We start from the raw sequence: 13,746 nt of genomic DNA on the forward strand, positions 1-13,746 counted from the left end.
CAGTATAGTATATCAGAGTCCATGTTTTACTATGCTGTTACTCAACTATGTGCTGTTACCCTCAGTTGCTGATCATCATCGCTGAAGCAGTTGTTTTCCCCCCACCTCCTCCCCTGACCACCACCAACGTCATGACTCCTGAAAAATTCCCTAAGGGGGGATTCTCTATCCTATACATCACTGAGGAGCGTCATCATATCATGGAGTCATATGCCAAACTGCCTAATTTGTTTATTGTATCATTCAAGTTTATTTGAACCTTCTTACTAGTCTCTCATTACTGAAACTGTCTTGTAGAGAGAGAGAGAGAGAGAGAGAGAGAGAGAGAGAGAGAGAGAGAGAGAGAGAGAGAGAGAGAGAGAGAGAGAGGTTGCAGATATATTCCCTTGGCTAAAAGAGGTAATGCCAACCACCTGGCTTTTAATACACACACATGCATGTCTGCTCTCCCCCATGAGCAAGAAAAGACACATGCGCACACACACACACACACACACACACACACACACACACACACACACACACACACACACACACACACACACACACGCGCACACACACAAGGATCCAATTACCTCACAATTCCCAACTTCAAACAGTCGCTGATATATAAAACATGGCCCATATCGTCCATGCGGATACACACACAATGTGCTGTATGGCGTCATATTTGACGACACAGAGCCAGATGTGACTGTTGGTGATGATGTATGTCATTCTGTGGGGGGTTAAAGAGGTAAAGGAGTCAAAAATATTTGACACGCCCCTGTCCTGTCCCCTCTGGCCACGAATACTGCAGGCAACTATGGACAAGCCTGAAAGTGTTCTTTCTGAACAATTTAACTCAGCAATCCACTCGCTCAAAAATCACTCAATTGGTCAGACGTTCCCACAGACACAAGTCTGCGGTTGGGAAGCCGGTGGGGTATGATTCCTGGTTGCTGCACTAGCGCTACCTCTGTTCCGCTTCGGGGCATCTGTTCGGGGGGAGGGGAACTGGGGGCAATAGCATGACCCTCCCACATGCTACGTCTCTCCGGTGAAAGACCGGCAGAGGGGGTGGAGCACGAATGGGACAGGGAATTGGCCAACAATTGCGGAGAAAATGGGAGAAAAACAGAAAAAAAATCACAATGAAACCCAAAGCTCCATTAAACTTCCCAGTTCCATTTCTTGTGATTTGCAGTCTAACGGTTTGTTACATTGTATCGTCCACACTCACATAAACCAGTGAATGGCCAGGCGCAAAACGTGGTGCAAACAACCAAGTGATTGTTAAGAGAAAAAGAGATAATGGCCTGTTTAAAGATGGCTGAATGACTGGGGATAGATGGAATGTAATGGATTCACTTTCTCCAGTGAGATACATAAAATATGGCATCTTATTATCTATTTTTATAGGGGTTGTGACCTCCTGACCGAGGGAGCAGCAGTGGTGGAAAAAAGAGTGCTACATTTTTGAAGATACGATCATTTGAAGTAGAGGTAGTAGTTCATTAAAATAGAGCTTAAGCATACTGTAGTTAGTTTGGAATCACTACAAAGTGTCCTTAGAATTTTTTTTTTATATATATCATATAAAACATATGAAACATTATAAAACATGATCATCTTGGACCAGGGATGGATCAATAAAACTATTTTTTACTGTGCGCTGCTCTTACTACTCCCTGACAGAAAATGGAACAATTAAGCTTTGGAGAAGCCTTATATGTTTAAAACACTGGACCTGGAAAAGTATTCACCTTATGTAGCCCCACCCACTTGACCCATTGTGTCACGACCTGTTCAAACCTGTTTGACTCACATATGAGACTCACAAACGTTTGTTCAAAAGTAACATTAATAAGTCATATTACATTGGTATCTCAATCTTCACGGACACATAACACTATATAGTCACATCTTAAGTATGCTAATGTTAGCAAAATGCTAGCTAACTAGCTAGCTAACATATAGCTACATCAAGAGGAGTTAGACTATGTTAGATCACCAACTTCCTCCTTATTTCTCTCGTAACATTAAAGGGATTTGATAAGGACAGATAGGTTGGTTGCTGACATATTTTTCAGAGCAAAAAGGGACAAAAAGACTTAGGAAAGGTAGATTTCTGTAACTACTGTGGTTTTTCCTAGCTTCTCTCCGCCCTGCTCAGTCGTACACTCCTGCCTTATCTTGATGAGCGAAACCGATCTGCCACTTTGATCTGCAGCTTACAGAGTGTGAAGCCTCTCACAGGCAGAGAGGTCAGAGTGCAGGAGGTAGGCATGACGGAAAAGTGCAAACATGTGCAAAGATGTTTATGTCACGAAGCACGGACCTTGGCGACGTAATAATTTTAACCTAAACATGACCAATTTGAAGCAGGGCTTTAAAACTGTTACAACTGTCACGCAACGGATACACGAATGTACACACACACATATGTACACCCAATCATGTGCACACATGCCACACACACGCGCACACACACTCCAAAAGAGAAATGCAGTCCCTTCATAGTCTCCGCTCATTTCCTGGTATCCTTGACAACGACATATACACAGCTGCATTAGCTCTTCCCCAAAGACACACACAAACATGCACACACACAAACACACACACACACACACACACACACACAGGCGCGCGCACACACACACACACACACACACACACACACACACACACACACACACACACACACACACACACACACACACACACACACACACACATGCACAGGTTCAGTTCTACTTCAGAAAGCATTTCCAGCTGTGGAACAGAGGAAGATGGGCAGACAGGCAGACAGTAAAGTATTTTACAAGTGGTGGTACAGACAAACAAATGAAAGACAAAAGAGTAACTACAGAAGTATTACAAGATAACAAACAGAAGATATGCAAATGCGTCTATAAATCGCGAGGGAGTAAAATGTGACTCACATCCTGCCGGCGCTCCTTGCCAAGAAGGGATTAAAGGAAGATAAAATGAGATAAAGAGAGAGGAATGACTCCAAAATGGAGACCGGAGGCGGGACTCACGTCGACGCCTGGCTCTCCGGGCTCTCCGTCATCTCCTTTGGGTCCAGGTGTTCCCTTGCCACCCTGAGGGTCAGAGAGCAAAGGTTAGACTAGAGTACTAAAGTTACTAAGCTGGAGCATGACATTCAAGGTTATGGATAGGCTGCCAATGGCTAGTATTCTATATCTCAAAATCTATATTTGAATATTTCCATTGCAAAGAATTCAGTATTCATTGGAATCGGATCAAAATGTTTCATAATAGAATCAGCTCAAGTTATGGGCCTCCCACTGACAACCAGTGTAGTATTGATCAATTCTGCAATAAATATGTAATATTACAGTTTCATATCCTTCATATTGAAGGTGCATGACCAATGCGGGATTTTTTTAAATATTGGCCTGAGATATTGACAAGCTAATACATCGGCCTGTCCCTAGTTGAAAGTGAAAGGTCATGAACGTACCGGCTCACCGGAGTCTCCACGTGGCCCAGGGTAACCCTAAAGAAGACACAAATGTTCACGATGTACACACAAACACAAACAAATCACACACTGACACAAATGCACTGTGCACAGAGTAACATGCAACAGGTTCACATCATGTACCTGGAAGCCATGGCAACCTGCCGTTCCGTTTCCTGGGGCACCATCTTCTCCCTGACATGAAGGAAGAAGATTTATCTCAGGCACACACACAGACATCATCATGGCATGGCATATGACGGCTGGTGCCACCTCTCTCTCTTTCTCACCCTTTCTCCCATCTGGCCTCGGTCTCCTGGAGATCCTTTGATTCCTCGTGGTCCTTTACCTCCCTGAGAGACGAAAGGAAAAATGAGATTAAAAACAAATAAAACATAATGCAACATTTGTAGTGTTTGTTGAAACGGGGGTAGGATCGATGGCCTCAAGATTTTTGCGCGCACATGTGTGTATGTGTGTCTGTTACATGTTCTGTGTGTGTGTGTGTGTGTGTGTGTGTGTGTGTGTGTGTGTGTGTGTGTGTGTGTGTGTGTGTGTGTGTGTGTGTGTGTGTGTGTGTGTGTGTGTGTGCAAGTTTGGGAAGTTTAATTAATTAATGATGTCTAGGTACTAGAGACTCTGGTATCACTATAATTGGATAGCCATCTGTCCAGATCTCCGGAGTTGCACAATGTGATTATGTCACTGCTGATGATGTCACAATGTCTATGACATCACTGATTATGTCACAATGTCTATGATGTGATAGGCTGGTGGATGTTGATTGTAAGTAAGTACATTTTATTTATACAGCGCTTTTCACAGACAAAAGTCACAAAGTGCTTTACATGTGCATAGATAGACATAAAAAATAGAGTAAAAATGCACTAAGCCACACAAATGGAAAGCAATACACAGCTAGAAATAATGCAAACAAGATATAGCAAGAACACAATAATCAAAATACAGTAATAAGTGCTTAATCCACGGGGTGAAAGTACCCATAAGTGCACGACAGGGTGTGCACTACGCAGGGAGTCAGGTGAAGGCCTGTTTGAACAGGTAGGTTTTAATCTGGGCCTTGAAAGAGTCAACAGAGTGGGCAGACCTAATAGCAGGCGGCAGAGAGATTGTGTTCATGTGGGTCGGAATCCGCCCATTATGTAAGATTTATGACATCACTGATGATGTAACAATGTATATGACATCACTGATGATGTCACAATGTTGTTGTGAAGCAGATCATACTGTACATCACAATTGCTCGAGTGACATCACTGATGGCATCATCAGTGACATCATCAGTGGGAAGCAGGGAAGGAATGCTGATGATGTCACAATGGATCTGTAAGTGTGAAGGCCCAAAACGTAAAATATCGCTGTAGTGCCCCCTGTGGGCAGTTTTTTCCCCTCTTCCCCCAGATTCATTCCAGACCCTGAAAAGTGTTTTGGACAATTTTGGAGGCGATTGGAGCAACAGCTGGGGGGATAAATGTGCTCAGACGGACAGACAGACAGACAGACAGACAGACAGACAGACATACATTTCGTGATTATAGAGTAAGAAGTTGCAATACCCATTGTACTGAAAAACAATGGTTAACTGTAATGTGTCCTTAAAACTACTGGCTGATTACCTTGATTGCGTCATTAAATAATGATCACAGTATTATAGTATTACTACAGTATTACGCCTACATTCCACTAGGTCCGTGTTCGGTCCGTCTGCGCTGCGGTACGGCATCGGAGCCGATACGTTTCCACTCTAATCATTGTGTCAACTCCCACCTACTCCGCTGCGTTGCGTGTCTACTCCGTCCCAGCTCCGACAATCCGGAGCTCTCCGAAAGAAATATGCAAGGCTTCTATTTTTTACGGATGACGGAGCAAAGCTGCAGCAAGTTGGGCGGAGCCAGGCATGAAATCAACAGGGCAGAGGTGTTTACAGCATTCAATATCAAGCCAGAGGACAAACATGTATGCGGAAAAGTTCATAATTGAAGTGGAAAACCACAAAATAATTTATGACTTTTTACAAGGACAACACCAAGCAAGTCCACCCCTCCTCTGCTTCTCCAGTTGGGAACAATGATCTTCTGCCTGTTTGTCGTTGTATTTATCCCAGATACAAATTGTCTCGCGTGATTTTACCGTGAGAACCTGTTGGTCTCGTCACTCTAGCTGTCTGGCGGAGCGGCGCCGTGACGTGCTCTGCACGCAGCCGGTTAGTGTTGGCGGAGCACAGAGCACGGAGCAAAACCGGAGAACAGCCGCAACGCAACGCAAATGCAACCAGTGCAATCCCGGCGTTATAGTATTACTACAGTAACATACTGTAGAACTGTCATTCCCAAAGACTGGGTCGGGAGATTTGCAGATTTTATTTGGGTCGCCAAATAAATTTGCAGAATTTCTTCCAGTCTTTTATTTAAAATGTGTATATTGTTTTACTGTTTACAAAAAACAAAATTAAATAAACCCAATGAGATAGATAGCCTGTTAACTCAGCCTAAATACATTTATTTTGTCTCAGTAGTATTTAACATGTATGTTTTCAATAATGTGCATAAAACAGAGTTATGATTTACCAAACTATATCTCTTTGAAATGACTGGTTTACCTATTCAAATAATACAAGGTGATGTGGAAATGTCAATAAAAATGGTCAAGAATGTTTATTTATGCACAAATTCACTCTTCTCATTTATATATATGATATATATATAATTTATAGATCAGACCTGTTCTGAATTGGGTTTTGATGGTTTGACCTTTTTTTAAAGTGTATCCCCCGAAGAAGAAGAAACGTTTGGGAACCACTGCTGTAGAAGATTGATGATAACACATTTGTCTAACTGCAGTCTGTGGATTCAACTGCATCCTGTTGTCCAATTTGGAGGTTAAACAATGGGTAAATGGCGGATTAACTTAACTACGTGGCAAGTTGGACTGATCCTATGCTTTAGGGTACTAATTCCAATTTTAAGCAGGTAATGAGTTATCTGTGTGTGTGTGTGTGTGTGGGTGTGTGTGTGTGTGTGTGTGTGTGTGTGTGTGTGTGTGCGCGCGTGCGTGGGTGCGTGCGTGCGTGCGTGTGAGTGTTTGTTTGTTGGAGTCACCTCTGGTCCAGGTGGTCCTTCATCTCCTCTGTAGCCAGAAGACCCAACCCTGCCAGGCTCACCCTGGAAAACAACACCACCATTAAATTCTCACCATTAAATTAAAGAGACACCATTAAAATTCCAACAAGCAACCGTCACATACAGTGGAATTTGTTGAAGAAACTGGGAATAGACCTTATTCCGGTGGTGGCCATTTTTAACTTAGAAACTCTACCTGGAAGAGCAAACTGTCCCGCACTGTTCTACTGTGTATCAAGATGCACATCAGGCAGGTGTCAGGAATTGGGTAAACATTCGGTTCACATTTTTAAGGTAATTGGTCCGCATTTCGTAAAATGCTTATAAAAATACTTGGTCAAACCAAGCGATTTAGCTATATTTAGAATTAGGAGAGACCATATAACATCTCACTCGGCCCAAAACAACAACAAAAAAGCATTGAAAAATTTTGTTAGACATCCTTGTGGATGTCTAACCCGGAAGAGGGCGTGACTTTGGCACTCGATTAGCTAGTAGCTAACTAGCTAGTAAGCTAGCTGGTAACCTCCTAGCTAAATTCAAGCACTCGCTGTAGTTGTTTCTGAGAATTTTCCAGGTAGAGTTTCCCACCAGTTTCCCCAGTGTGACGGAAGTTGAAAATGGCCACCATGGAAATAATGTCAATACAGCAATTTCCGAAAAACACCCACAGCTTTGCCACCAATGTATACCCAAGATGATAGTTTGTCTGGGGCTAAAAGCATGGCATCTGGTCATTCGGTAAAAAGCGCGATTGGAGATACGGCAGTTGGACATCCGGCGGATACGGAAACAGCCAAAAAACAATTCTGCTCTGAAAACAATAAATAAATACATAAATAAATAAATAAATAAATACATAAATAAATACATAAATAAACACATAAATAAATACATAAATAAATAAATACATAAATAAATAAATACATACATAATGTGATGCAAGTTATCTTGCTATGTAGCTAATACACAAAAATAAAATGAACTAAAATCCAAATAACACAATAGAACGATAACACTGCAGCACCAGATCCGCTGGATCTGCCGGATCTCAGACCAGAAGCCTCGAGCAGTAACAGATACCAGGCTCTTCTCCTTTGAGAGAGATCCTGGTGAGGTGAGGTTAGATGATAGTAGCTTCCCAGCTCTAACAGCGGTCCATTTAACTAGTACTTTACACAGCAGTTAATGGGTTCAGAATCATAGCCTTGGCAGAAGAAATGCTACAAGACTCCAGCAAAAAATACTGCTGAAAAAGCACAATTCTATAGAGGCTACTATAACAATGGAATACTGCATACATAATGTTGCTTGACAGTGTTTATGTGTGTGATTGATATGTTTATGAATGTGTCTGAATGATATCCATGTGTGCAGTGAAGTCTCAGTAACTGCATGAGGTTGCAGTTAGGCAGTTAGGTCTTCTCAGTATGAGGTAGCCTGTAGTATGTGTTTATTCCATGTTTTCTCTACTATTCAGTTCCCTACTATTCATTCAGCTCTGATGAGGATGAGGAAAGGAGGCACAGCCTAAAGCACAAAAGAGCCATTGAGAGTTCTGACATCACGGAGGTTACCACAACTAACGTATGTAACGTATTATTATTACACACTGCCTTATGCCTTATTAAGAAAACCATGCTGAGGCTTTGGCTTGGGCAGCGGGAGAAGAACTGAGTCAGAGGGGAAAGAGTGAGTGCCGATGTTCCCAGGAGGAAGAAAGAGTGTGAGAGCGAGCGAGAGAGAGAGAGAGAAAGAGAGAGAGAGAATAAGAGAGCGAGTGAGAGAAATAAAGAAACAGAGAGAGAGAGAGCAAGAGAGACAGGGGGAGAGAAAATACTTGAGCATGGAGGAGTGGGCAGCACTCTGGGGCACCGTCCAGTTTTTGACTCTGTTTAGGCTGCTCCCCATTTTACCCCCCCTCCTCACTAACAGACATGGATGAAATATGAATTCTCATGCTCACACACACACACACACGCATGCAAACACACACACAAAGAGACACATGCACGCAAACTGCCGCTCCCTCTCTCCAACTGGAAAAAAGGATGCTGCCAGAAAGAGTCGGGTGGTTTGTGCTTGGGGCCGTGCCGCCTCCTGCAACACTAGCGCAACCGGCCAATGAACGGTAGTGCTGCATATAGCTCCTGTGTGAGTCTGCGTCTGTGTGTGTGTGTGTGTGTGTGTGTGTGTGTGTCTTACTGGGTCTCCGTTGGGGCCAGCTGAGCCCTCCCTCCCCTGCTCTCCACGGGGTCCTGGCTCCCCCTGGCAAGAAAAATGACAAATGAATAAATGCACTACAGGCCTAAAAGGCTTCAAAGCAGTAACAATAGACAATCCGGGCACGTGGAGCCAGGCTTTAAACAAAGTGAGGTCAGTAAGAGCACAATACAAATGAGAAAACAAAACATTATGACAGCCTTTAAGATCAATACAGCTGCTATTCTCCCAGTTCAGGGGATGTATTACAGATCTTAACTGTCTTCTAACCATGGCAATTAGAGTTAGGACCTGATTTAAGAAAATAGCCATTAGGGGTGGTGCAGTGGTAAGCACTATCGCCTCACAGCTCGAAGGTCGTGGGTTCGATTCCCACCTGGGGACGAGGTGAACGCTGAAGGAATGCGTGCCCGTCCGCATGTCCTCGAGTGCCCACCGCCCGGGTGGGGTCGGCAAAAGGGCCTTTCTGTGTGGAGTTTGCATGTTCTCCCCGTGCCTCCCGGGGGTTTCCTTCATATAGGAACCCCCTTCACAAAAACATGCAATATCCTGGTTGCTAGTGTGGTTCCTCCTCTGGTCGTTAAGGGCGCCTGTTCAGAGGGAGGGGAACTGGTTGGAATAGCGTGAACCTCCCACGTGCTATGTGCTACCGGTGAAGCTTCCTCTGTCAGGTGAAAAGAAGCGGCTGACTGACTGCCCATGTCTCGGAGGAAGCATGGAATCAGTCCGAACGGCAGAGGATGGAGTAGCAACCAGGATTGAGAAATCAAATGAGCACTAATGGGGGATAAAATGGGATAAAAAATCGTGAAAAAAATATTTCAAAAAAAGAAAATAGCCATTACATATTAACAGTTACTAAGTCAATGTTCCTATCCTAATTTAATGGACCCAAATGATGTGCTGCATTTTGATGACAAAATGCTCATGCATCTTGGCAGAAGTAGTCTGCAATAAAAAAAAGCACATTTTCAGCGGTGCCGCTACTAAGTACTATACAAATACTATAGGAAACACTATAGAACATGTTTTTAGCATGGCGAGTGACGACTTTACTTTTGATTGTGCTCAGAAAGGTCATTGTATGACAGTAGAGATGTCCCCTGCGATACGTATATGACCAGTGGGCAGTGGCTGCCTAAAGGTTAGAGAAGCGAGCTTGTGATCGGAATGGTTGTCGGTTCAATCCCCGGACCAGCAGGATAAATCTGGGTGGGGAAAGTGAAAAAGCAGCGCTTGCCCCTTCCTCATTACAACCACTGGGGTGCCCTTGAGCAAGGCGTTGGTTGCTAGGTAACAGACAAAGAAGTTGATAACCGATGTTGGAATGAGAAGTTAGGATTCCCTAACAAGACATAAAATAGGATTTAGTAAGTTAAGATAGGATTACTAAAATTAGTTCGGATTTGCTTCTGTAATAGGAAATCAGGAAAAATCTCATTTTAGACGTTTCCTATCTTAACTTACGACTTAAGATAGGAAGTTTCTGTAATACGGCCCAGAAGTCCAACTGAAATTCAGCACTAATAGAAACTGTCATCAGGTCCTTATCAGTGGATGTGAGTCTAGTCTCCTCCTCCTTATCATCACTTACTGGCTCTCCTCTTGGACCTCTGTTTCCACGGGAACCCTGCTCCCCCTTCTCGCCAGCTTGTCCCTGACAGGGAGTTGAGAGAGAGGTGTTAACACACAATTTGGCAACAAACACACACACACACACACACACACACACACACACACACACACACACACACAGTGTCAAAATTAGTGCTATTTACCCCGTCTCCGTGAGGTCCATCTGGTCCGGGAGTGCCCTGAAACACACAAGCACATGCACGTACATTACGTCAGTCATGATGTGGACGGTTATGAGTTTGATAAGTCTGGGGTTGTCCAGTATCTTTATCACAAAAAACACTGGCGTGGAATCACTTACGTCTTCGCCGTGCGGTCCTATGTCCCCCTTGGGTCCGTGAGGGCCCGGACCGCCCTATCAAAACACAGACATTCACAGATACGTGATGCGGCCTGGCCTGTGCGATACGTAGACTTTTCCTACACATCTCTGTTTTTCGAGCGTTTCGACATACCTTGGGTCCCATCGGCCCGTAGTTCCCGCCCCGTCCCGGTAGGCCGTCTGATCCGGGATCTCCCTGGAAGAAGCGCATCACGTCTCAGTGGCAGAGTGGCAAAAAGGCTATTTGACCATCTTTGACAGCAAAAGTATATATATTTTTCGTGTTACCTTTCCTCCTTTTTGTCCAAAAGGACCGGGGTCTCCCTTTGGACCAAGCTCTCCCTTCAGGCCCTGGAGGCAGGAAATACAGAGGCAGCTTCACTACATGATCATAAGCAGCTGAAGCCACAAGGCTGAAACGTCCAGGCCGCTGTGCGCGTGCATGTGTGTATATCTGTGTGTATATATGCATGTGCGTGTGTTTACAGTATGACTATATGGCTTCATTTAAACAGTCTGTCAGCAGAGAATGTAAACGGAGTGGTGATTAAAGACCAAGGTGCCTTGGTCCTCCTGGCCTCGGAGCTCCAGACATGGGGCTAGATGTTGGTCAGGGCCGCGTTCCAAACATGCAACTTCGGCTAATGACTAAACTAAATAAACTTGTTTGAAACCAAACAATGTGCGGCTGAGCTACATACAGACTGTGATGGACTGGTGTGTATGTGTGTGTATATTTGTGTGTGTTTGAAAGAAATAAAGGGACAGAAATAGAAAGCTATAGAACGCATGTGTGTATGTATGTTCATGACCCAACAGCTACAAGTGTGATTGTTTGTCTGTGTGTTTCGCGGACCCTCAAACCCAGCAAAAACGGTGGAAATGTCAAGGACCATGACACATCTCTTGAAGGACTTCCATCTGGTTGTGATTCCGAGACAGTGTATGACATCAGTGTGTACAGGTGTGTGAGACGGGTTTAGTCTGAGATTAAGATAACTCACATCTGATCCGGGGGATCCTTTGCAGCCGGGAAGGCCAGCGAAACCGGCTTCGCCCTAACGAGGCAAGGAAGGAAAATGCATGAGAATAATAATCTCAACAACTGCCATCGTGTCCAGTCGAGATAGCTCGAGCTGGAATGATCGGATGTTTGGGCGTCTGTAACTCACCTTACGTCCATCAATTCCGTCATTTCCCCTTGTACCTTTGTCTCCCTGAGAAAGAAAGACAGAAAGAGAGAGAGAGAGAGAGAGGGAGGTGAGAGGGAAGTGATGGGAGAAGAAATTAACCATTAGATTTCAGAGCAACCGCCAACAGGAGAGCATCCTTCAGAAGATCACACAACAGACAGAAAACAACTTACCTTGTAGCCTTTGTGTCCTCTTTCACCCTGTAACAAACAGAAGAGATTGAACAGCCATGTCCAATCACATCACACCATTCATACCACACTAATTCCCTTCAATACAATTCTCATATCAAGTACATACAGGATAAGGCGTATATCAAGAGTAATCCTAGGATATACAATACAGTATGTTGAAACTTGTTGAAGTATACTGTTTTTGTGAGTACCTTGCCTCCTCTATCGCCTCGGTCTCCCTGAAAACAGAAGCATACAGTTATTATTATCAGTTATTATCATTTTATACAACAGTTACCGTGCATTCCATTGTACTCGGAATTTCAGAAAAAATGACCTCTGACAGGGAAAAGTGCAATGGAACGGTCATTCAAGATGGAATTCCGAGTCGGAAACTCGGGCAGCATCCACCAAGCCCGAGTTTGCCGAGATAGAAACTCTGACATCACAATCAACATGGCGGCGCACAAATAGACACACACGGTGATAAGTAAGCAGTTACTTTTTCACAAATGTTTCACTTGATGTTGTAGTGTTTGTGTTTTTAGTTGCCATTTCGATTCCCATACAGTTGATTTGTGCTTGATAGCCTACTGCATGCGGTAGCCTACTAGCCGTCCATGTTTGTATTTTTCAGCGCAATTGCACTCGAACGCATTTAGAGCGGAACACGGAAATACTGCGTCAGAACTTCCGACACCCGACTTTCAATGGAAGGCACCATCAGTTCCGGTCAGCTTGGGTCAAACAATTTGATTGGACAAGAGACATTAGATGACAGCTGCTTCACTGTATGTATATATCATTCCGCTTCACAGGCTGGATGGTCTTGTCCGTGAACACCTCCTGGAGAATCGTCTTTGCAATTTGCTCTCCACCAATCACCAATGGAGTGGAAGTTTGTTATTCTTGACATGGTATATATCTAGAGCTCTCTGTCATGGCCTAGACTAGACGTTGTCGTGAACTGCTAGGCACATGTCATGTGCCTCCTCATATAGGGGCTGGTGGCACTTATGGCATCACCGGTGATGTCATCATGATTAAACAATTATGACATCCGATGATGTCATTTGTGCTCCCATTGTGATGTCATCGCTGTCTCGTGGTTCCATTGTGATGTCATACTGTACAGTACATCACTGATGTCACTACTCCAGGGGGCCGGCTGGATCCGGAGGCCCTGGATTGGGCCCCGGGGGCAGCCGCCCTGCCACAAATAGGCACCTGCGCGGGACCCTTTGTAACAATTGGTAAACAGATGGGTGGGTAAACCCTGACCTCCAGTCAGTGATCATCATAACCGCCAAAAATCATTAGAAAAATGCTTTGTTTCCTAATCAGGAAACCCTAACCCATCTCTCGAGAGATGATATCCTCATATGACTTACTTCAGTTTGATACTACTTATTATGATGTATTATGAATCTAGCTCATAACACTTTCTGTCAGGCTAAAAAAGTTGGGTCAATTCTATGAATCAATCAAAACTAAACTAGATTTGGCGGGGTTACCCTGCGCTAAAACCCTGATTAGATACAATGTAACACTATGTAATGGTGTAAAGCCTTATTCATTATCCATAGCCTTC

At 44.0% G+C, this 13,746-nt stretch overlaps 1 protein-coding gene across 1 annotated transcript in view; it reads right to left on the minus strand.

Moving 5' to 3' along the window:
• The window catches only part of col6a1 (collagen, type VI, alpha 1), a 30,934-nt gene that overhangs the window by 11,071 nt on the left and 6,117 nt on the right, over positions 1-13,746 (minus strand). Inside the window, exons 11-25 of the mRNA XM_083659449.1 lie at positions 12,368-12,394; positions 12,156-12,182; positions 11,962-12,006; positions 11,794-11,847; positions 11,078-11,140; positions 10,923-10,985; positions 10,769-10,822; positions 10,611-10,646; positions 10,427-10,489; positions 8,815-8,877; positions 6,589-6,651; positions 3,760-3,822; positions 3,614-3,664; positions 3,470-3,505; positions 3,024-3,086 (exon numbers count right to left, since the gene is read on the minus strand). Coding sequence (XP_083515575.1) covers positions 3,024-3,086; positions 3,470-3,505; positions 3,614-3,664; positions 3,760-3,822; positions 6,589-6,651; positions 8,815-8,877; positions 10,427-10,489; positions 10,611-10,646; positions 10,769-10,822; positions 10,923-10,985; positions 11,078-11,140; positions 11,794-11,847; positions 11,962-12,006; positions 12,156-12,182; positions 12,368-12,394 — 771 coding nt within the window. The remainder of the gene's footprint in view (positions 1-3,023; positions 3,087-3,469; positions 3,506-3,613; positions 3,665-3,759; positions 3,823-6,588; positions 6,652-8,814; positions 8,878-10,426; positions 10,490-10,610; positions 10,647-10,768; positions 10,823-10,922; positions 10,986-11,077; positions 11,141-11,793; positions 11,848-11,961; positions 12,007-12,155; positions 12,183-12,367; positions 12,395-13,746) is intronic.

Source organism: Poromitra crassiceps (assembly GCF_964638095.1).
Source record: "Poromitra crassiceps genome assembly, chromosome: 23".
Lineage (NCBI taxonomy): Eukaryota > Metazoa > Chordata > Actinopteri > Beryciformes > Melamphaidae > Poromitra > Poromitra crassiceps.